Raw genomic sequence first — 26110 nt, forward strand, 5'->3', positions numbered from 1 at the left:
CTCAGTGGGGAAAAAAAGATTTAACTTGCTGAAAATATTTTAAAGAAAGTATGAAAATTTAAAAAATGATAGCTGTTTGTGATGGTATATGTCTATAATCCCAACAGTGAATAGGCTGAGACTGGAGAGTTGCTGCAAGTTTGAGGGAACCTGGACTACACAGTGAGACCTTTGAATAAGATATGTGACTAAGAAGAGAAATACTTAATCCTCCCCCCCTCCCCAGCCACACACACACAATATCTACAATGTTACTACACTCATTTTACACTTTGTAGTTTGGGCCATTACTTACAGAGATGCCAATTTGACATATAAATTTCTAAACCCTTGAATGGCAGAGATTCATTTGTACTGTCAGGTATACACTTACATCAAAAGCTCTAGATGAAACAAAAAAAAATTATTTAATTTCATTGTTTATCTATTCATTTACTTTTTAGGATAAAAAATTTTATCAAACTTGAAAATCTGTATCTATTAAAGAGATAAAAATCTGTATCTATTTAGGATAAAAAGTAAATGAATGGATAAATGGAATGCAATGTTGCCTAGGCTGGTCTCTTAAAACCCTGAGCTCAGATGCTCTTCTGTTTTACTTGGATTCTTTTTTTCTTTTTCCCTTTTGGTTTCTCTGTGTAGCCCTGGCTGTCCTGGAGCTCACTCTGTAGACCAGGCTGGCCTCAAACTCAGAGACCCGCCTGCCTCTGCCCCCCAAGTACACTAGCACTGCCACCAGGATCAATTTGCTTTCTATTGCTGTGATAAAGAACATGACCAAAAAAGCAACTTGAGGAGGAGGAAAGTTTTATCTGGGTTACCACTGAGGGGAGTCAGGGTGGGAACTCAAGCAGAAACCTAGAGCAGGAACTGAAGCAAAGACCATGGGGAAAATGCTACTTGCTGACCTTATTCTCCATTGTTCATTCAGCTTGTTTGTTATACAACCCAGGAGCCCCAGCCCCTGCTCAAGGCTAGAACGGGCCAGAGTAGGCTGGACCCTTCCAAATCATTAATCAAAACTGTTCTATGACAGCCATCAGGCCAATCTGATGGGAAATTCCCTCCTACCAGATTATTTTAGCTTGTGTCAAGTTGACAAAAAAATTAATCAGCACATCGCAGACTCCAGAGGCCAAGGATTAAACACACACACATACCTTTATACCTGACTTATTCTTCTAATTTTTTATAAGCAGTACACCTTAAGGTCACCTGCAAGGACATTTTCAGATAAAGGCTTAAAAAACAAGTTAAGTCCTAATAAGGTCAAAGAAGCAGTATAGAATAGGACATTCAAAAAACTGAGTGAAATAATCAGGGATAATTCTTTACAGAAAACATTAATTTGACCAAGACAATGGAAATTTTTAACATAAAAGTTCAAAACCTGCTATTTGGGATGAAAGGTCAAGTGCAGTTCAACTGTCCCACCTCTTTAATAATCTCAGATGAATATTACAAAGATTAATTACTAAATTTCAAGAGGCACTTTGGATTCTTTTTAAATATTTTATAGAGAAGCATGACCTATTATTTAATCAATTATCATTCACAGGATATCTTAAATTTTTAAAAAAAGATCCATTAGTTCACCTTCCCTGCCAAAGGATATTATTATGAGTTTAGTCTTCAAAAGATAGTATTAAAAACCTTTCTATGGTCTAAGAAGGTTAAAGCAATGAAGTCAAGTAAGAGTCTGTAAGTTAGTAGAGCTTTGCTAGATTCTGAAGAGAAAGGAAGCAAATCTCAACATATATTAAGTAATATTTGTTATTTTTCTTTTTACGTTTTTCAGTTTCTCTTAATTATGACAAGACAGATCCATTTGCTTTCACAGCTACTGCTCCCAAATCTTTCATAACAGAACGAATACCAGGGAACACATTTTAAACTGGAACATAATCAAGATGATGGCTATGTTCATAATCATGCATCAGTTTAAATGCATCTTTCAGGACATACTGCCAAAAGATAAGTCTTTATAAAAGCAATTGTCCATTTCATTGCATATTCATCTAAATTTTTACCCAATGTTGGCAGACCAAATCACTGGCAAACAATTTTAAATATGTAATTCCTTAGACAAAATTTCTTACCATTTATCATGCCATCTCAGTCAGTTTAAGAACTTTGGTTAATGCTTCTGGATTACTAATAAAGGTATTTAATCACATTTGGTGACATTCCACTTGCTTATCAGGTTCTAGGACCTGGGATTTATACCCATCATTATGCCCTGACTGACATGGGGTGGGAGTAGCTCCCTGTAGGTGGTGCCACTTCTGGGCTGGTGGCATTGGGTGCTATAAGAAAGCAGGCTGAGCAAGCTGTGAAGAGCAAGCCTGGAAGCAGCATCAGTTTCTGCCTGCAGGTTCCTGCCCCGGCTTCCCTCAGTTATGGACTTAGAAGGTGTAAGTTGAAACAAATTCTCTCCTCCCCAAGTTGATTTTGGTCATGGTGCTTTATTACAGCAACACAAACCCTAAATATAAGATAGTACTAAAAACTTTTGCTAAACAAATTTCTTAAATATTTTTTGGGAGTAAGGTGGAGGAATGACCCTGTCTCCTGTATCCCAGGATTGCCTCAAACTCACTATGTACTCAAGGATGACCTTGACTTTCTGATACTCTTGACTCTACCTGTAAGTTGAGCACAACTATGTCTGTGCTGAGAGACAAACATTCTACCAACTGCCATATCTCCAGCTACCATAAATACCCTTTCTCCTTCTTCTCCTTTTTCTTGTTTTTTGTGTTTTTTTTTTTTGTTTGTTTTTTTGTTTTTTAAATCAGGTATTCTCTGCTTAGCCCCATCTGTCCTGGAACTCACTCTGTAGACCAGGCTGGCCTTTAACTCACAGAGATCCACCTACCTCTGCCTCCCAAATGCTGAGATTAAAGGTGTGAGCCACCATCATTTGGCCATAAATATCTTTTTAATAGCAAATATTTTCTTTAAAAAAAAACAAAACAAGCTGGGAGATGGTGGTACATATCTTTAATCCCAGCACTCAAGAGGCAGAGACAGGTAGACCTCTGAGTTCAAGGCCAGACTAGTCTATAGAGCGAGTTCCAGGACAGCCAGGGTGGTTACATAGACCAAAAACAACCAACCAAACAAACAAACAAATATCAGCCTACTCACTTACAGTTGTCACTATGTTGTTCAGTTTAATCTTGAATTTGTAAATTCTTCCCTTAGCCTTTGAGTACCTGAATTATAAATACCCACTACTATCTCTAAAGTATAACTCTCTCCACAACAAAGCTAAGCTTGAGATATGGTGAGTTCTTTTTTTATTAAAAATTATTTGATTATATGTGTATGTATGAATGTTTTACCTGCATGTACAAATGCATGTTATGCTCTTGGAGGCAACAAATCCCAGTGAAAGATAGTTGTGAGTCACTATATAGGTGCTGGGAACTAAACCTGAGCCTAAAGAAGAACAAACATCTCCCCCGCCCCAGATTCATACACACACACACACACACACACACACACACACACACACACACACACACACACACAAATTTACATCCCTTCCCTCTTCTCCTCACAGTCCCATCTGCCCTGTTCCCACACCACAATCCACTCTTCCTCCATTTTTGTTTGGGAAAGAACAGGTCTCCCATGAGTATCAACAGAACATAGCATACCAAGTTGCAGTAACCCTAAGCACCTCTCCATGGACTGAGGCTGGGCAAGGTGACCCACTATGAGGAATATGGTCCCCAAAGTCAGCAAAGTAGTTGGAGACAGATCATGTTTCCACTCTTAGGAGTCCCACAAGAGGACCAAGCTACACAACTATAACATATATGCAGAATGCCTAGATCAGTTCATGCAGAAACCTTGGTTATTGGTCCAGTCTCTGTGAGTCCCCGTGAGCCCAGGTTAGTTGATTTTGTGGTGTCCTTGACCCCTCTGGCTCCTACAGTCCTTTCTCCCCTCTTCTCCAGGATTCCAGAACTCTGCCTACTATTTGCCTATGGGTCTGCATCTGAAGTGTCTTTAAGTGCTGAGACATCTCTCCAGTCCTCTGATTACTTCTTTATAGTGTATTTTAAACTTGGAAACATCTCCAGAAAAATAATTTATTAGAAATAATACATAGATTTAGATATAAAACCATACTTTACTGACAGCAGAATTAAAGCAATAAAATATCACAAAAATATTACATTAGTAATTATGCATATATGAACAATAATATCTTAGTAAAGAGTTCTCAGATTTATTTTAAAATTATAAAGGAATTTTACAGGATCTAGAGTATTTTGGCAGTGTTTCAGAGATCAAAATATCAATACAAACCAAAAGTTATTTTTTGTCACAAATTTTGAGGTCTGTTTTCATCAGAAGATTTTGCCTAATATATGTATTAATGGGGGTTTTATAATTTTCTGACACTCTCACATGTAAAAGATAAAGGAAAGATAATTGGGGAAAAGGACAAGGAAAGAATCAATAGAAAACTAAATTTGCAGTTGAAGATGAACACCATGTTCCAGGAAAAGTCAGTACAGAATGAGCAAAGAGATAAAACATGATTCAGTTATTACAGGTCAAATCCAAAGAAAAAATTATTTAGGTAATCTTGCAGGACAAGAAAAATGATCTAAAAAGAGAAAAAACCAGAATCAATGTAGGGATCTCTATTTCCAATACAGAGTATAGAATGGATTTACACTCACATCTGAAGCAATTATGACTATGGGAAAAATGAATTTAGCAGCAGTGATCAACCATTAGACAGTAATGAAAGAAGATAAAGTAAGGCAACCCATAAATATTTACATTTACTCTGTAAGGAGAGGCTGTCTGTGCAATGCATGAAGGGAAAGGAAGCAGTGTCCATTCATGGGAGAATCACTTGGAGATGAATAGAACACACATGTCTGGAACACTGTCAGAATTTCCCTTTGTGTCTTTAGGACAAATTTCTAAAGAGGGAGAACCCCACAACAATGACAATGACCACCATGCTAAAAGAATAACAAAACAATGAAGCAGTAGAATTAATAGACAAGGCATAAAACAGCCGTAATGGTCGCAAGTTCAAAGCTGGTCTCAGTTATGTAGGGATTCGGTGTCATAAACAAAATGGAAAAAGGTTTAGAGATGAAAACCATGTTAAAGAGAATCAAAGCACCACCACCACCACCAACAACAACAACAACAAAAACAAAACAACAACAAAAACAAAAACAAGGAACAACCAAATACCCCCAACTTCTATCTTAGTTAGGATTTTTATTGCTGTGAAGAGATACCATAACCTCGGCAACTCTTGTAAAGGAAAACATTTAATTGGGTGGCTTACAGTTTCAGAGGTTTAGTCCATTATCATCATGGTGGGATGCTGTGGGATGTTAATGTATGTCCTGTGGGAGCCCTTCTTGGGTTCCTTGTGGCGTTACCCAGCAGGTTTGCATAGAGGATGATTAGGACCATGGGCCCGAGTGCAGGTGTCTGAGATGGTCTGCACTTGGCTGTACTGGGGGATGGTCTGTATGTCAAGTTGCTCTGATTGGTCAATAAATAAAACCTGATTGGTCGTGGCTAGGCAGGAAGTATAGGTGGGACTAACAGAGAGGAGAAATAAAAGAACAGGAAGGCAGAAGGAGACGCGACCAGCCACTGCCAGGACAAGCAGCATGTGAAGATGCTGGTAAGCCACGAGCCACGTGGCAAGGTATAGATTTATGGAAATGGATTAATTTAAGCTATAAGAACAGTTAGCAAGAAGCCTGCCACGGCCATACAGTTTGTAAGCAATATAAGTCTCTGTGTTTACTTGGTTGGGTCTGAGCGGCTGTGGGACTGGCGGGTGACAGAGATTTGTCCTGACTGTGGGCAAGGCAGGAAAACTCTAGCTACAGTGGGACATGGAGATGAGCAGGTAGACATGGTGCTGGAGGAGCTGAGAGTTCTAGATCTTGATCCAGAGGCAACAGGAAGTAAACTATGTCACTGGATGTGGTTACAGCATAAGAGACTTCAAAGACACATTTCCTCTAACAAGGCCATACCTACTCTAACAAAGCCACATCTCCTAATAGTGCCACTCCCTATGAGCTTATGGGGGCCAATTACATTCAAACTATCAAACCCCAAGCTCAACCAACCAAACCAGATTGGAGAAAAAACAGTGGGCACTCTGAGACACCAGAGAAGTTACAGTACACAAACTAGAGTATCAGAGGCTTCATAGAGAAATCTGGATTATGCAGAGTGCCCTTGTGGACGATCCTTAGGTGTTCTGGGAACTGAACCTACATCCTTATGTATGTAAAGCAATGTGCTCTAACAATCACCTATACCTCTAGCCCTATAAGCTTGCTTGCTTTCTTTCTTTCTTTCTTTCTTTCTTTCTTTCTTTCTTTCTTTCTTTCTTTCTTTCTTTCTTTCTTTCTTTCTTTCTTTCTCTCTCTCTCTCTCTCTCTCTCTCTCTCTCTCTCTCTCTCTCTCTCTCTCTCTTCTTTCCTTTCTTTCTTTCTAAAAAAATAAAAAAAATCATTTATGTATTTGAGTGTTTTATCTGTGTGTAGTCTATATAACAACAGAAGAGAGTATCTGATCTTTTGGGACTACAGTAATAGATGGTTGTGAGCCATGTGGCTGCTGGGAATTGAACTCAGGACCTCTGGAAGAGCTGGTACTCGTAAGTGCCGACCCATCTCTACAGCCCCACTAGTTTTCTCAATGATGTATTCACTGGTACTTTAAAATGGAATGTTTTCTATTGGGGCATCTTGTCTCACCATCATAAGAAGGTAAGAAACTTTCCCTGTCTTGTTTCTATCATAGGTACCATCTGGTCATCACAATACAAAAAGCTGTCTTCGGATGTTACCAAATGTCCCTAAGGGACAAAACTGCCACTGGTCAAGAACCAAAGTCATAAATAAGTACTATTCTGGACTGACCTTAAAAATTCCTAAGAGTAAAATTCCAAAGCACAGTACTTGTTACAAATAACTTTATCCCAGACTAAACCTTGAGAAAAGGGTGTGTGTGTGTTTCCACTATAGATAGAAAACAATTATTAGGCAAATATGAAACTGACAAATAAAACTACTATTAAGAAGGGATAAAGTAAGCACTCAAAGTACTCTAGAAATGATATTTGTGTTAAAGTTAACAGAATGTCATGAAAATTATTTGAACTATATTTTTTATCAGCGGTTCTCAACCATCCTAACGCTGTGACCCTTCAATACAGTTCCTCATGTTGTGGTGACCCCAACCATAAAATTATTTTTGTTGCTACTTCTTAATTGCAATTTTGCTACTATCATGAATTAAAATGTAAATATCTGATATGCAGGTCAAGAACCCATGCTTTGCATGTTCTAAAAGTTAAGCAAAGACAGGCAATAAGTACAAATCTCAACACAGTTTTCAGATGTGAAAACACCACCGAGAATTAAAATACACCAACAAATTAATGAGAGTTTAGATACCACAGAAGAAAACACTATTGAGCTAGGAGGTACCATACAACAAAGTAGTTAAAATAAAAGACAACGAGAAAAAAGAATTTAAAGAAAGAAGGAATGGCGGTGAACTATGAACCACTGTCCAATGTTTGAAGATAGGTTAAAAAAAAGTCTGAAGAACCAACCAATGGCTGAAAAAACCACAGACATGATACAAAATCTAATGCTGGAGCTTAAGAACATTAAGTAAACTTCAAGCCAAGACACATGAAGGATAAACTAGGATGCCATCATAAAACCATTCAAAACCAGGAATAAAGGAAAACTCTCAGGAGTAAGGAGAGGTGGGAGATGCTGAATGAGGAGCAACCAAGCAAAGATGACAGATGTCTCATCAAGAATAAGTCAAGGAAGAAGAGACTGGGCAGCGGCTTTCATGAAATAAAAGAAAAATAAATTTGGCAAGCCAAAACTATGGTGGTAAAAATACTATCCACAGCTAAACATAAAACAAAGATGTTTTCAAACCTGAAAGTTAAAAGCATTTATGACCAATACATCCAAATAACAAATAACAAGAATTGTCAAAGAATGCCCTCTGAGTTGTAAGGAAAATGATGCCAGATGGACCCGACTCTAAGGAAAGAGAATGGAGAACAATGGAATGGCAATTACATGACTAAATGCACGCCTTATTACTCATTATTTAATTTCTCTCTCTCTCTCTCTCTCTCTCTCTCTCTCTCTCTCTCTCTCTCTCTCTCTCTCTCTCTCTCTCTCTCTCTCCTTCCCTCCCTCCCTCCCTCTCTCTCTCTCCCTCCCTCTCTCTCTCTGTTTTTTGAGACAGGGTTTCTCTGTGTAGCTTTGGAGCCTGTCCTGGAACTTACTCTGTAGACCAGGCTGTCCTTGAACTCACAGAGATCCGCCTGCTTCTACCTCCCAGGTGCTGATAATAAAGGCATGCGCCACCACTGCCTAAGAAATGCCCTTTAGAAGAGTGTCAAAAGTGAAAGAGAAGAAAGGCATAGCGTGATGCTACTGATCAAATCAAAGAGGTGGAGCTAAGCGCTGTCTTAGGAGATAAGAATGTCTGCTGTTCCCAGTACCACATCAGTGGTTCATGGACTTGTGTAACTAACTCTGCCTGACCCTAAGGCCTTTCCTGGACTCCACAGAACCCATACACATAGAGCACATGCTCAAACAGATACTCATCTATACATGTACATAAAAAATAAATAATTCTTTAAAAAAATAGTGAACTGGCTAGATAACAGTAGACAATAGATTCCAGGTCAAAGTATATTACTAAAGATAAACAATGCACAATAATAAATGGATCAGAAACTCAACTCTACATTTTAAGTATCAATTGAATGTCCCTTAAAAAGCACAGCATTCTGGGTAAATGAAAAGAGTCTTCAAACTGGGCACGGTGCACACACTTATAATCTCCACTATGGAGGCAGGAGATCAGGAGTGCAAGGTCAGGCTCAGCTATACAGAAAGTTAGAAGGGTACATAAAAACAAAAATGGTAGCTGGGTATTGTGGCTCCCAGCTGTAATTCCAGTACTTGGGAGACTGCACTAAGATCACCTTGAGTTCAAGGCTAATACAGTCTATACAGTGAATTTCAGGCCACCTTGTGTCACAAAGTAGGACAATATGAAAAGCAAGTGAGTAAGGTGGGAGGGAGGGAAGGAAAGGGGAAGAGAGAGAGAGAATACAAATAAATATCCTCTTTTTCAGAAATAAATCAATACATGAACAGAGATAGGTTTGCCTGACAATACAAAGGTCTTGCAAACATACAGAGTAACACTAAGAGTGAATAGCTACAATCAGATTGAGCATCAATCCACTTTGATAGTTCTTTTGGTTAAATATAATATATGGAGCTTAAAAGTAATCAAAATTTTATTACTTTGACTGTATAACTTATATTAAACTATACTTTTGTATCACTAGTACCTTAACTTTTATTCACCAAGCTTATCTAGATGCATTATGGATGCTATAGAATGATTAAAAGAATGACTTGGGAGGCCAGACAGATGGCTCAGCGGGAAAAGGTGCTTGCCACCAAATCTGCCAACCTGAGTTGGATGCCAGGAACAAACAGTGGAAGGGGAGAACTGATCCCAGCAAGTTGTCTTCTAACCCCCAAGCGGGCTCTGTGGCAGTCATACGCACATGCACACACAAACACACCCCATCCCTCAATACAAACAAATATATAATTGCAGAGGATCAGAAAATCATTTTAAAAACAAAAGTAATGAGTTGTTTACACGTTGGGTCTTCAATCCTGCAACAGTCCCACCATTCACTGATGGTTACCTAGCTCCAGTCCACTGTATAATCATTATACTACTCGTACACTCATCCAATCACTATGCTTCCAAGGAGGTGCATAGTCTACTTGATACTATTTGATACATTGAATTCTATTATGAGACTCTGAAATACAGAGAACTGTAATTTACAGGTTAAAATATTTTACAATAGAATACACTTCCAGTTTAATAGTCAAATAATACACATAGATTATGCTAAATTTTAGGTGGCATACTATTTGAAAACCATAATTTTATATACCAAAAGACCTGAAATAGCAGTTAAATGATATACCAGCATGATGCATACTTTTAGTCCAAGCACTTGGGAGGCCAAGTTAGAAAGATCCTAAGAGTTTGCAGCCAGCCTGGGCTACCTAATGAGATCCTGTTACAAACAAATAAAAATAACCACACTACAAAAACACACTGTTGAAACCTTAAAGGAAAATTAAGTCATTTTAAGAAATGGAATAAAATGAAATAATAAAGATAGATAATCTTGAGTTCTAGAAATGGCTTTTCACATGCTGGCTGAAGACCTAGTATGACTTTCCATTATGTAACCCCAATGTAAGCATTTACGTGACAGTTATAAAGGGGTAGGAACCGCTATACAGAGAAATCAATAACAATATTGTAAAGCCTACAGCAGCGCACATAAACATGCGGTAGGAGACTTTAACACTGGAGCGAAGTAATAATTATATTTCAATAAGCATACATCCACAGGATAATCGATTTCATACATGCCCCACCAGCTGTTTCACACAACTCAGACAGCAGAATGGGAGCAGCTGCTGGATCCACACTGTGTATGATATGAGATCCTGCTACTTAGGAACAGGTATATACTCCTGTTTGACAGGTCATGTGAAACTCATGGAACAGCAAGGTAATCGTGGGGTGGTTAATTCAGGAGAATCTTTAGTGTATTTCCACCTTAGAAGTTAATTCTTAATCAATTATTTTTATGTCAGAGAACTTAAATTATATGCTGCCCTATTTTCAAATTTAAGAGATTCCTCACAATCAGTGTTTCTGAAATATTAAATTAAAAGGTATCATGCTAATTACTATGGAATAAATAGCAATTATGATACTTTTTAGGCAAATAAGCTCAAACTGTTAGTAGTGCTTATATTACACACTTACATTACTACTGTTTTCCACAATGTTCATATCATTAATGGTAAGTTGCTAAAAAATGTTTGTAAAACTATTTCAAAAGATCTCATGAAACTGATTTAATAGAATTCTGTGCAACTGAGAAGTTATTTATACTATCTCTAAAGCAGTAGACTTGAAGGTGGTAACACACAGCACACAGCCATAAAGATTACTTCTATTGTGTGATAGTGAATTGAGCATATGCTTGCCAGAGGGACATTATCCTGTTAGGTCTTGAGCAGGTACCAGCGGACAGCTATCGCCCATCATGTGACTATGGCTCCCAATGGGAAGTAGAACTTACGGCTATGTAGTACACTCTGGCCTTCTCCACCAGCATCCAGTTCTTCTCCAGATCAAGATGCTTTTCCTTCTTGTAACAATTGGCAGCAGCAAGGTTAGCAACCAGGGACCTGAAAACCCAAGAAGTAGGAAATATGTTTTCCTTATACAGATTAAAAAACTTGCCAGTCATTTTATACAGAAATGAACAAACTCTTCAAAAGCTGGTGTTGCAGATGGTGAAGGCATGTTTGATGCCTTTAGGACAAGAGACAAGGTAACCAGCCTACGCACTACCTAAAATTCTAAGGCTGGTATATGAGTTTCTTTTTAACTCCAAAATCAGGTTTATTTTTTTATATTATATATTAATACAAGTTTTATATATTAATACAGTTCAAAATGCAGTTAAGAAATAGGCTACTAGGTCATTCTGAAATAGGAAATCTATATAAACCAAAATTTCATTTTTATGGTAGAAAAATATCTTTATAAAAATATGACCAACAGACTATAATTGACTATTTAATTTAATGCTTTAAGAGTCCAATATGGGATTAATTTCATAAAATGTACATATAAACGTAGATCATATTTACTGTGAGGAATAAATTTGCAACTATTACATTTTAAGGACTGGAATCAATTAGAACCAAGTCCTGTAGCTAAAAACTCCCGGACAGGGTTATTTTATAGGCGGAAAATTTAAACAGCATACTAAATTTAAAATCTGGTTTTAAGTGCCACTGAAATTGCCTAGTTTTAATTCAACAATTAAATTTAACGAAATAAAAAATTATTTACATTTCACATAATTATAAATCCTTCTTCATTCAGACCTAAGATTTATAAAATTAGTTGGCATTTTTTTCATCTATTAAAAAAATAAAACAGCAACAATTATGGCATTTAGAAAAATGACCTCATCGTTTGGGACTCTGGAGATACTTAGTTTCTCTATCTACAAGAAAAGTTTCTCTTCCAAAACTATTTTCCATTCATCCATGTTAAATTATTCCTGAATGACACATCTGTTTATATTAAAACAAAAGTAGGAAAATATGAGGAGTCTCAAGAATACACTCAAATACAAACCACAAACATAAAGCATCAGTACCATTCCTTTTGACTGGTGCAGGGATTGAACCCACTGCTCACATATAAAACAACCTAATCATGACGTAGGGATTTTTCATTAAAACACTTTCATGTTAACTTTTATTTTAATCACAAAACTATATTTGAGTTCTAAGTTTTACTTACCAGGAGCTGCCTAAAAAAAAAAAATCTACCCATTCTGCCACGCTCCAGCATTTGTATTATGAATTAGTCACCTGCTCCCGCTGACCATTTCAGAGTTCTCACATCTTTTTTCTTAAATTCCAGACTAGGGTTCATGTATCCCAGGCTGAGTTTGAATGATTGATGTAGCAGAGGATGACACTGAACTACTCCACCCCCCCACCCCCCCACCCTCCCCCCGGTTTCCAGTTTTTAGAGACAGGGTTTCTCTGTGTAGTTTTGGTGCCTGTCTGGAACTTTGTAGCCCAGGCTGGCCTTGAGCTCACAGAGCTCTGCCTGGCTCTGCCTCCTGAGTACTGGGATTAATGGCGTGCGCCACCACTGCCCGGTGGCACTGAACTTCTTATCCTTCTGTCTACCTCCTGGGAGCTAGGATTACAGACATGGGCTGCCACATCCTGTTTATGCAGTGCTGGGCATGGAACCCAAGGATTTGTGCACACCAGTACAATGCTCTACCAACTGTGCCCCATTCCCACCCCCACTCCCATGAATAACGTGGGTCACCAAGGCCATAAAAGTGGTAGACAAATTGAGTTTTTGACATCTGTAGGACCTAATAATTATTCTTTAAAATAGCAACTTAGTATATAAAGACAACTTAGCAATTTTATTCTAGTCTTTGTGATGTCAGAAGAAAAATTTGATCCATTTATCATTAATGGGAAAACCACACTTGAAGAATAAAATTTCTTTTAAGAAAACTGTAAGAGGCAAAGCTCCAACAAGTACATTTGAAGAGGGGATAGCTGAATATATATATATAACCAATGTATATATATATGCACCTTAATTTGAATAATGAATAATTTAATTGAGACCTGAAAACTATCAAGTTCTCCTATTCACAAACAGAACAAAACAAAAAAACACGTTAAAGGAAAGGTGTGAAAATTACTTTTGTTCCCTAATTATTCTTGAAAATTCTGTTAGATATTTTATTACTATCTCCCACACTGCTCATCAGCACCCTGAATTGTGTCAGGTCAATATGATTGTGCTGGAGGCAAGCTGGAAACCAAAATAAAGAAGGTCAGAAAGGGGACTGTCTTAACTTTCTTTCTATTTGCTATGATTAACACCACAAACAAGAACTTGTGCAGAAAAGGGTTTACATCGCTTACACTTCCAGGTCACCATCCATCACTGAGGGAAGGCACAACAAGAGCTCAAGAGGTTTGGAACCTGGAGGCAGGGGCTGATAAGAGGAACACTGCTTACAAGCTTGCTTCTCATAGATTGCTTTGCTAGCTTTCTATACAACTCAGGACCACCTGCCTGGGGATTGTACTGCCCAGTGGGCTGGGTTCCCACACATCAATCATTAATCAAGAAAATGCCCCATGGACAGGCCCACAGGTTCATTCGGTAGAAGCATTTTCTCAATTTAAGTTCCTTTTTGACCAAATGACTGTAGCTTATGTTAACTTGGAAAAAAAACCTTACTAGCAAAGCAATGGACCAGGACTGAAAAACAGCACAAAGAATGGAGGACAAATTACGTATTTCTGAGTATAGACAACACAGCCAGGCATGGTACACCTATAATCTTGACACTGTGGGAGGCAGAAGTAGAAGGACAGATTTAGGTTTGATACTGGTTAAGTCTATTAAGCAAATTCCAGACCAGCCAGGGCTCTATCTACAGACCCTGTCTCAAAAATCAGACAAACCAAATCATGTACAAAGAATGCAAAATTTGTAGTGGGTCAAATTTTAAAGGAGGTAAATTGTGAGGATTTTTATAAAACCCTAACAAAGACAGTGATTTTGCTTTTCCCATGCAAAGGAGAAAGAAGGCTCCACTGATGTGGTGCTAATAATGCTAGAAATGTATGTGTAACTACAGGAATACCTGCACAACTATAAAACAACAGTAAATAAAGCCAATGCATGGGAGGCCCTGAGAGATATATCAGACGTTCATATGAAGAAGAATTTTCTAAGTAAAGTTGGCAGACAGGAGGGCTGGGACTAACAATATCAACCACCAGCTCTATGAACTTTTCTACTTTGTGGCCCAGGCTGGGGGACTTTCCCACTAGGGACTAGGCTCATATGCTTGTGGGGTGTGTTTGGATCTTTCTGCTACATTTCCAGGATTTTGAAAAGGGTTTGAAAGCAGCTCACTGCAAGATGTCAAATGAAGAGCTCCTCATTTTAGTCCTTCCCATGTCTATCTGGACAAGTGACAGCAGGCAGCCCTCAACCCGTGGCACGTACCATCTGCGCCTCTCTGATTTGCTTTAATATAGCATATTTGACTGTGGAAAATGTCATATTTAGTCACTCTACAGCCCTGTGACCTGCTCTGGTTGCTTGACCCGTTTCTTTTCCTGAGTATCTTTTGTTTTCTGTTGATTTCAAGAACAGTAGTGCCAATGACCGTCTGCTGTAGAGCGACCTCAGGGGCTCACACTGCTGTAGTGTGGTGCCATTTTGCTATCTGAACAACGAAGACTTCTGAAATGTAGTAAAAACGTGTGTGTGCGCGCGTGTGCGTGTGCGTCTTCCTCCACCACCACTCCCATCTCCATACTCCACATGCAGGATCGATCCAATTGTGTAGCTCATCCTGGATAGCAAACTCGTGATTTTCCTGTTTTGGCCTCTTAAATGTTGCAATTGTACAGGCCTGAGCTATGACTTGGCTTGGTTGCTGACTGAATGGTGCATTATCAAGACTGGTGGTGTTTAACATCGGTTAAACATTAAGCTATGTGGCACACATGCTTCTATAAGCAGATTTTGATACTCTGTTATCAGGTTATGCTGACAAGGTAATTCTTTTCTAACGCAAGTTCAGCAAATTACAAGATGAAACCCCCCCACAAAAAAAAACCCAAAACATTTTGTTTTCCCAAGTCTAATTATACAAGGTAGAGACTATATTAGATAATCTCAAGTTTTCACTGCAATATCCCTCATGAATTTAAAAGAAGATCTAACAAAAACAAACTTAAGAACACAAAAGGCAGGCCTGTGAGATGGCCCAGTAGCTAAAGGAGCTTGTCTGATGATGCACACCCGGTGACCGAGTTCAATCCTGGGAAACCATATACAGGCAGTAGGAGAGAAACAGCTTCACAAAGCTGTCCTCTGGTTCCTACGTGTGTGCCATGGTATGCACACATATCATACGAACACATCACCACAATACGTAAATAAATAAATGAAAGAAATTTTATTCAAAGATAAAAAACAAAAAAGGAAGATGGGTCTGAAGGGTGGCTCCTGGTGGAAAGACTGCTAAGAGTCTGAGGATAGCCTGGCCAACAGCGTAAGAGGCTGTCTCAAATAAAGTCAAGTCTCAAATAAAATAAACAAAGTAATTACATGGTTGACAATGACTAAGATTTTTTAAAAAAAAAAGTCCAACAAGTGCTGGTATGGATGCAGGGAAAGCAGAATAATTATTCAATGTTGGGCGTACAAAGTGGTGCAGCTACTGTGGGAATTCTTCAAAGAGTAAATTCTTAAACAATATGCCAGGCTGGGTGGTGGTGGTGGTGACCCACACCTTTAATTTCAGCACTTGGGAGGCAGAGACAGGTGGATCTCTGAGCTCAAGGCCAACCTGGTCTACATAGTAAGTTCCAGGACGGCCAGGGCTACACAGAGAAACCCTGTCTTGAAAAACAATTAAAAAACAAAACAAAACAAACAAAAAAAATGTGTAGGATTTCACCTGCATCTATAACAACAAAAAAGAATACAGGAAGTTTAGAGGCAGAAATTGTGTGTTGGGGGAATAGGGGGGTAGATTTTATCAAACATATTGTACACATGTATGACATTCTTAAATAGCAAAAAAAATTAAACACAATAAGGTAAAAAATAACACAAAGAAGAAGAGTTTACTGAACATTAGAAATGATTATCAAGGCGAAGTTTATTTCAAACTGTAATTCGGGTTTTGTCAATGTTTATCCAGCTCTGAGGAGAGGGTGTTCCTGGTTGATAATGACTGACCTGTTGCCACCAGTGATGCATGCAGCGCAGGTTCCAGTTGGCTGCTCATTCTGCTCGTAGTAATGAGCATCCACATGTGCTTCAGCAGCTTTACTCTTCAGGATCTCCCCAAATTTATCTATCCCAATGCATCCAAAGAAGGTTGCTGCTTTGTGTGGCTGCTGAATCATCCACTGAAAAGCAAGAACATAAATGGGTCAGAAACGGTACAGACAATGCAGGACTTTCTACGGATGGTGCCCTGCAAGCCATGCTCTGTGATGACGATGAATAGAACTTCAACACTGCACTACCGCTTAGGATAAGAACCTTGACAAAACAGCCATACACATAATACTCTACTACACGAGGAACAGATGTAGAGAGTTTAGTGGGTAGACACCGAAAACAGTACATTAGAATTCAGAAGCTCAAGTTATACAGACTTTAAATCAAATGCTGGCTGTTCACAGGAAAATAAAGTTAAGTGCCAATAAAATGAGCTAGCATAGCATTTTCATGGAAAAATACAGAATTCACTTTGAAGACTGTTTTGATAAAATGTTTGCCCCTATTAATTGTGGTATTAATAACATATCAGTTGATCTTTCAAACTTTTTTCCCCTTGATTTTTTTTTTTTCTGATGTTGTTACACAGGTCTCACGTTGTAGCTCAGGCTGGCCTAGAACTTAATGCAGAACACAGGCTAACCTAAAACTCATAGCAGTGCTCCTGTCTCAGCCTCTTTAATTCTGGGATTATAGATATGAGCTACCCTCTTGGCATCACTTAACCTGTCTACAGTTTATTTCTCTCATCTGTAAAATGAGGAAATGATAAAAACATGCTTTATAAGGTAGCTTTAAATAACATAGGTTAATACATATGTAAAACTGAGCATAGTACCCATGATACAATAAGCAATACCTATCAGCTGTTATAATAGTTTTACACTTCTTGAAATAATTCATCCATAAATTATGCTAAAGCATACTCATGCTTAATACCATTAAAATAACAAATGTCAAAAATTATGGCTGAGCATGGTAGTTTATGCCTGAAATTCCAATACCTGGGAGATGGAGGCAGGAGAATCAGGAGTTAAATGTCCAGTCTTGGCTACTTTGCAAATTCGTATGAGGTCTTATGAGACTCTGTCTTACTCCCCACTCCAAACATGAAGAAAAGTGTTCAGTTCTGGATTGAGGGTGGACTTCTGAGCTTTCATCACAGAAGCTACTTTTTGAAGTAGATGGCAATTAATGAAGTCAACAGATAATAGAATAAGATATTGTGGAATGCACAGCTCAAAACGAGCCATCTATATCACAGCCATTATCTCACGGCCCAGGGATGACTGAGGTTGAAAGGGCAGAGAATCTCCACAGTGGAACATTTACGTGAGATGAGCGGACTGTTGCACACAAACACTCACTGTGGCTATTCCTGTGTGAATAAGACGAGCAGGAGCTGAAACCTGCCAAAATCACAGAACTGATAAGGGAGGGGCTCATGAAGCCCTTGCCCTATTTGAGGACCCATTGGCTATTGATTGCTGCTGGAGTTGGAAAAGTCAGCGTTCTTTAGAAATGCTGGCTCTGAGAGGCTACCCATGCTTTGGCAGATAGATGGTCCTATACTTTTGCTCATAGAGACGAGAGAGAGAGAGAGAGAGAGAGAGAGAGAGAGGGAGGGAGGGAGGGAGGGAGGGAGGGAGGGAGGGAGGGAGGGAGGGAGGGAGGGAGGGAGGGAGGGAGGGAGGGCGAGCGAGCGCACATGAATTGAGTGAGCACAAAAAGTGGTAGTGAGCTGGGGAGGGATGGGAGGATTTGATGCAAAAACATTATATGCATGTATGAATATTAAATTTTTTAAAGATAGAAATGTTAAAATTCTAACTACAAATATCTCATCATGTCATTAACGTGATTCTTGTAAACTTAAGTATTTTTGTTGTAAATGATTCATCATGGATTTCTTTTAATATGCATGGTTTTCACTGATTTGAACTCTTTAAATTAGCTCAAGTCCCCGAGGCTTCTCATCTTTTATTAGTGATTCTAAAGAGATCATCTCTCTTTGTTCCAAATATAGTTGTTAAAATTCTCTGTATATTAAGTTAAAAAAAACAAAGCACCAACATAAGGGACTGGAGAGATGGTTTAGTGGTTAAGAACACTTGCTAAGAGCCCAGGTTCAATTCTCAACACCCATATTGCAGCTCACAACTGCCTATAGTTCTACTTCCAATGTACCCAATGACTTCTGACCTCCATGGGTATTTACATGCTTATTTGCATAAAGGCAAAACACTCATACAGATAAAACACAAAATGAAATTTTAAAATAAAAAAGCACCAACATAGATTTTGACAAATACATTTTCAAATAATGAGATAAAAATGTATATATACATATATATTACACATGTACTCACATACATTTGAGGGGCAAAGGAATGAGGACATAAACAAAGATAAAGAAAGCTACAGAAGTGACATAAGCTAACTGCCTGATGACAAGGAGTCCTATTTCAAGAGATTTAGCCTTAAAATGCACATACAATGCTACAGATGTAATCATTTATATTTTATCTAAACTGAAATAAAGTTACAAACAACAAAGTCTATGTACAGAAGACTTGTTGAATAAACTGGATGAACCTGTTTGACAGAAACCCCAAACCACACACAAAAACAAGGAAGGGTCTAAGTAATTCTAGCATTGGGAGGTAAAGGCTCCAGTTGGGGCTTAGGAGGCCATTTTGGGATACAGAATGAATTCAAAGCCGGCCTGAATTCCACAAGAAAACCCAGTCTTAGAAACTAAGGCCTGGGAATGTGGCTTAGTGGTAAGCACTTGCAGGGCCTTGTATAAAGCCAAATGTTTCAATCTCCTGCATATCAACAAAACCCCAAACCAAAAGCATCCATGTGTGTAGACTATTCTCTAGGATATCTCTGAAACTAGGGAAGTTTTAAGAGAAAGAAAACTTAGAAGTAAAAATATCCTGGGAAAGCTTCCAGATACTGAATTTGTCAATGTTTTCTAAGGAATTATAACGAAACAAGTCAAATAAAGCAAAAGTAAATAACTATGACTACAACAAACTTGAGACCTACTGAATAGCAAAAGGAATAATCAATAAAGTAAAAGGGCAATTGTACATCTGATGAGAGGTTAATATCAAGAATACCTAAGAAACTTCTACAACACCACAATGAAACAAATAAACTGACTGAAATATGGCCAGAGTTGTTGAGCATTTCTGTTTCTAACCACCCAAATGGCCAATAAGCACATGAAGATGCTCAACAGCACTAATCATCCGGGAAAGAAAAAATCAAAAGCACAATTAAATGTTATTTAATACTGATCTTGAATGTCACTATGAAAAGAGTAGAAAATAAGTGTTGTTGAGGATGTGGAGAAGGTGCAAGTACAGAAGTCTCTGATACTAGACAATAGGCAGGGCAAGCCTGTGACCTCTGACAGAAAGGAGATAAGAGGAACCTGATGGGCCCTAACATCATATGCCCTGGTTCAGGGAAAGAGAAGCCTGGCAATCCCACTGAAATTAGTGTATGCCAATAAGCTCTGAAAGAAATGCAGGGAAAAAATTGTGAAAAATTAAACAGTAAGCTAAAATTTATAGTGACTCTTAAAATTCTGGCTACATATTTGATGTGGGGGGCAGTGGGGCTTGGTCTTGCCTCAACTGAATTTAACAGGCTTTGTTGACTCCCCATGGGAGGTCTTACCCTTTTGGAGGAGTGGATAGGGGCTTGGGCAGGGGAGGGTGTGTGTGTGGGGGGGAACAGGAGAAGGGATGGGATGGAAAACTCTGGTTGGTATGTAAATTGAAAAGAATGTTAAATAAATAATAAAAAATTTCTGGCTATATGTAACCTGTGCATATAGAAATAAGAAATAAGGATTCTACATAAATGCTCTCAAATAAAAAACATGAAAGTAAGCATGGTGGTACACGTGTGTAATCCCAGCACTTGAATTAGAGGCAGGTAGATTGGGAGTTTAAGGTCATCTTTGGCTGCATAGTGGCCTTTGGCAGCACAGTCTCTAGAGGTACTAGAGCAGTGTTTCTCAACCTGTGGGTCACAACCCATTTGGGGTTCAAACAACCCTTCCTTCCTTCCTTCCTTCCTTCCTTTTTTTTTTTCGAGACAGGGTTTCTCTGTGTAGCTTTGCGCCTTTCCTGGGACTCACTTGGTAGCCCAGGCTGGCCTCGAACTCACAGAGATCCGCCTGGCTCTGCCTCCCGAGTGCTGGGATTAAAGGCATGTGCCACCACCGCCCAGCCTCAAACAACCATTTCATAGGGGTCACATATCAGATATTTTGCATATCAGATATTTACGATACAATTCGTAACAGTAGCAAAATTATACTTATGAAGTAGCAACGAAAATGATTTCATGGTTGGGGGTCACCACAACACAAAGAACTGTACTCAAGAGTGGCAACTTTAGGAAAGCTGATAACTGCTGTGATAAAAGGACACAGAATGTGGAAGATTAATTTCTCCAACTATGTAGCTTTTGGGAGGCTGTCATCTACACTGAGTGGGGCTTTTCAGTGACACTTCCAGAAGTAACCCTCACCCTCCTCTTGCAAGTAAGCCCAATAAACTCATTGGTTTATCAAAGTGTACTTTGATGGAATCATTACTTTGATCTGTAATTGGTGTTCTATCTGGGTGAATAGAAGTTTATGTCTCCCAAGGAAGGTAGCACAATAATGACACATAATTTGAATGCAATCTCAACCAATACCTCAATAGGATACATAAGGGAATTAAAGGGCTGATTCCATAATCAATGAAATATGGAAAAGGAGCTAGACAGGCAAAAGTTAGGAAGTGTATCACTCTGAGAGATATCAATGCTGCTAAAGACTAAATTAATCTTCAATTATAAAATGTATGATCTTGTGGATACTGTAAAAATCAGAAATGCCTAACTAGTCATTATTGGTATAAATATGTGAATTAGTTTAATTCAACTTAAATAAGAATAGAAACAGCAAAATATTCCTAGGAAACACCCAGGCGAGGCATTAATTACAATGAAGGGGGATATCTTTCTGTACGCTGTGAATATATGTAGTTCCCATTGGTTAATAAATAAGCTGTTTTGGCCTATGACAAGGCAGCTTAGAGGCAGGTGGGAAATCCAAGGAGAGAGACAGGAAAGAGAAAGGTGGAGTGGGAGAGATGTCAGGCTGCCGTCCTGGGAACTACATGTAATGGGATGCAGGTAAAGTCACGGAACACACGGTGATCCACAGTTTAACAGTTATGGGTTGAGTTGAACTGTAAGAGCTAGCTTAGAGGACCTCATGCACAAGGGCAGGAAGCACGGCCTCCTTCAGGGCTCATAGGATCACGGGGGAGCAAAGACCACTACAGAAGGGATCAGAAAAGGTTCCCGAAGACAGACGACATCATCAACTGTCTGTGAAAGATATGCTTTGAATTTCTGGAACTGACAAAAATGGACTTCAAAGAACGGCATATAGGATAGCACACGGTGTGTTTTATGAATATTAATTATGGTGTTCCCAGAACAAAAGAAATCCCATTCATTAAGTAGTTAGTTCCAACCAAAAACTAATTTTTCTAAGTGAGTATGGGCACTACAAACTCCCACAGCCTCAGACCCAGACTGATCATCAGCACAGTCACTCATTACATGACCTTGACCTTTTGCATACTGCCTTTTCATCACAGAAATTGCAAATAAATTTGTCTTTGCAAAGTACCTGTGAAGTCACTGAAAGCAATGTGGCAGTCTAACCCTAAAAGGGAAAGATCTGGAGGGGTGGTTCTTGTGTATGACAGATGTCATTGAGTTGCCCTTGAAAAACTAAACCATCCTGTGGAAGGGACATTGTTAGTGCAGCAGGTGTATGTGAGTCTCACAAAACATCCAGGGGACTTGGTGTGGGTTTGCTGCAGGATCACAGGGGGCCTACAAGGGCACAGCTTGGGAAACGAGAGCACATGTTAGCCAGAACTAATAAAAAAGATAACCAAAGGAATATCAGAAGTGTAATAACAGAGCAACTCTATAGGAAGGAAAATCTAGTGGGAAATATAGGCCTAGGCAGGATAATTAAATGTCACTTTACAAAGTGTAAGCATAGTCTGCAGGTGTAATAAAGCACATGGAGGTTTCTCTGCAAATGAGTGAGATTATAAAAGCCGATGACTATTAATGCAAGGAATCAGACAGAGTAAATTTACACCTGAATTTAAGTAGTTGCTGAATAAATGGCATATTAAGCTACACACTATGAGTCTTTAACAACATATTCAAAGATTTCTATTAATATTAACTTTGCCTTTCAGATGAATTCTCTCTTCACCCAAATGCAATGTTTAGGACAATATAACTGCCAGTGATGCCTGAGAGCCATCACTTTTGAGATAATGCCATATGCTTTAATTTCAGTCATAATTAAATGATGAAGAACGACGCCTAGATACTAAACTAATTGAAAGATAAGCCAGAGACAGGAAATTTCATGACAGAAAAACCAGGGAGGCACTCCAGGAAAACTTAAAAGCACAGCTGAAAAGAACATGGAATGTCAAAACTGGGAAATAACAATAAGCACCTATCAAATGAAGAACAGTGAATGAAAATGGGGGGGGGGGAGAGGCTCAGCAGGTGCAGTCTTCTTAAACATGTCAACAGACCACAGCGCTCACCCTGTGTATGGGAAGTGTGTAACCATCTTGACTATCCAACTCCAGGACGTTTTCAACGCCTCAAAAACAAGTCTTCACCTTGTCTCAACCCCCATCCTCTAGAGGTACTATAACCAACTACAAAAGACTTTGAGTTATTCCCCTGCCTTCAGCTTTGTTTTTCCCCAATCTATTCCATTTTGAGGGAGCTTCCTAGGATGACCTCTCCTCAACAGAGCATGACCTCTCATCCATGCAGCTTCATGACAGAACCAGCCTTTAAGTAGCACTCCCAGGCCAGCTTCAGCAGGCCATTCGGCTGCCCTCCCCATTCTCCCTACTTTCCAATTTAGAACTCCCTCTGCCTCCCTCCCTCCCTCCCTCCCTCCCTCCCTCCCTCCCTCCTTCCTCCCTCCCTCCCTCCCTCCCCTCTCCCTTCCTACCCTCTCATATCTCTTGTATCCCAGGTTGGCCTGGAACTCCCTATGTAACCAAGGATGACTGGACTAGTAGATCCTTCACTTCCCAAGTTCTAGGATGGCACATGTGTACAACTCCACAGTGTATGTAGTACTGAGCTGCATTCCTAACCTTTATATCTCATTTTCAGAAGTAAATTCTGTCCAACCTCTATACTGTGTGCTGATGTTAGATAATGCCACAGCAGATTCATTATTACCATAAATTAGTTTTAGTTAATTATATTTTATTAATTATATTTTCCGGCTTAACACACTTTCTTGGCTTAGTTGAAAGACCTATCATTTGCATTTCCAAATCTAAATGACTCTCTGGCACTTTCTGTGTAGTTAACAATCAACAAATAGTAAGTGAATTAACAGGAAAGATGGGGTTATCGCTTCACAAAGCATATTAAGAATATTCAGAAACCACAGAAAAACATACCCTACTGCTTATCATACGAAATATGCATGCAAACAAGTGGCTGATCAAGACCCAGGAGATATGAGCAGCTCTGAGTTGACACACAGTGGCCAGAGTAACAACAGGGCATTCCATGACATGGCATTGGCACAGTGAATATTTTAAGATGAAGGAATTTGAGAAATAATGGCAGGAAAGAAATTTTTATCTTTCCCTCAAGTGCCCTTCTGACAAGAAGAACCTAACACCCAAGTCTCTGAAGATGAGGGACACTGAGAGGAACAGAGATGCCTTGTCAACTGTTTTTGATTTCTTAATTTTTGTTCACACTCCCTTGTCCTTTTATCATCTTCCAACAACTTTTAACTTTTCACCAAACATTGTATAAAAACAGTCACATGTGTCAGTAACTGCTTCATCACCCATCACTTCCTCTCTGCCATATAATACTTACATTGAATAAATCCCTTTGTTAACGTGTGTTGTTAGAGACCTCAAGTAGAATGTAGAAAGCAGGAAGGAAAGCGCTGTGGCCTCAATGGTACTGAAGAACCAGGGCACACAGGTTTTTAAAGGAAAAAGGAAGAGATAGGAGAAACAGTGGGGAAAGGTTGATAGAGGACGGTGGAACAAAAAAAAAAAAATCTAAATTACCTTTAAATACAAAACTGTAAACCGTAAAGATACATTCTTATACTAAAAATATTGAATTTCTTCTAAACAAACAGTATTGGGGCTGGTTAAATGGCTCACTGTGTGAAGTTAATTCAGCAGGTTAAAGTAGGTACTTACTGTTCAAGGCTTGTGCTTAATTCCCAGAACCTTAGTAGAACCCTACTGAAAGTTAGTCTCTGACCTTCCTCTGCACATCATGGCAAGGGCACATTCAAAGACCCATACCCAAATAATCACAAATGTGCACACACGTGCATGTAGACGTGTGCGTGTGCGCGTGCTTGCGTGCACACACATACATACACATATACACACAGAGAGTATTTCTATTTCTTTTTTAAAAACAGTTTTGTTTTGTTTTCTACAGAACACAAAGCATATTGAATGTGCTATATTTGGAGATATTATCAATACTACAACTACTTTATAGGGTTCAGTATAGAATCCAGCAATAGAAACCAATAGAATAAATTTTATTCATTATTTTAATTACTACTGTTTTAGTCCTATTATCAGTATCATTAACACCACTGTTATTTACTATTCTGTGTGTACATGGTGTACACACATGTGGAAGTCAGAGGCCAACTCTGGGCATTCAGTTATCTCCTATCTTTTTGTGGGTTCTGAGAACTGAACTCATGTCATTAGACTTATATGGTAAATGCTATTACCCACTGAGTTATTTCTTACCCAGACACTGGGCATTTAACTTTGGCATTTTTTTCAGAAGAGGATTTACAGACTGCATATAATTACTAAGAGGGACCAGGCCATAGGCACAAGTAGTATGGGGACAGAGGGAACATGCATAGAACACAGATACAGTAGGAAGGATGCTTTTTTTCCTGTTCAAACGAAACAAACAAGGTTACAGGACTGCAAAATATTAACAAGGAAAATATTTTTTACCGAAAGATATTTAATTGCATTTAAAAATACTGCTGTAATTTTGCAACTGTTATAAATCATAACATAAATATCTGTTTCCCAATGGTCTCAGGTGACTCCTGTGAAAGGGTTGTTTGACCCACAGAAGGGTTGAGACCCACAGGTTGAGAACCGCTGATAACATCGTGAGGCTGGAGAGATGGTAGTTAGAAGCATATACTGCTCTTCCAGGACACAGCTTAGGTTCCCAGCACCCACATTAGGCAGCTCACAACCACATTTAACTCAAGTCCATGGGATTTGACACCATTGGCCTCTGCAGCCACCTACATTCGTGTGCACATACGCCACCTACACATAATCAAAAAAAAGAGGTGAAAATATTTACATGATCTGAAGAGAGGACGGGTCTAGGACACCAAGAGAACATGGCCCACAGAAACAACTAAGCA

At 38.9% G+C, this 26110-nt stretch overlaps 1 protein-coding gene across 2 annotated transcripts in view; it reads right to left on the bottom strand.

Annotated features, from left to right (window-relative positions):
- Positions 1-26110, bottom strand: part of Adk (adenosine kinase) — a 407238-nt gene that overhangs the window by 198223 nt on the left and 182905 nt on the right. For both annotated transcript variants that reach the window (XM_006984766.3, XM_006984767.4), the window contains exons 5-6: positions 16516-16688; positions 11264-11372 (exon numbers count right to left, since the gene is read on the bottom strand). In XM_006984766.3, the coding sequence (XP_006984828.1) occupies positions 11264-11372; positions 16516-16688 (282 nt within the window). The remainder of the gene's footprint in view (positions 1-11263; positions 11373-16515; positions 16689-26110) is intronic.

This window comes from Peromyscus maniculatus, chromosome 9 (assembly GCF_049852395.1).
Source record: "Peromyscus maniculatus bairdii isolate BWxNUB_F1_BW_parent chromosome 9, HU_Pman_BW_mat_3.1, whole genome shotgun sequence".
NCBI lineage: Eukaryota > Metazoa > Chordata > Mammalia > Rodentia > Cricetidae > Peromyscus > Peromyscus maniculatus.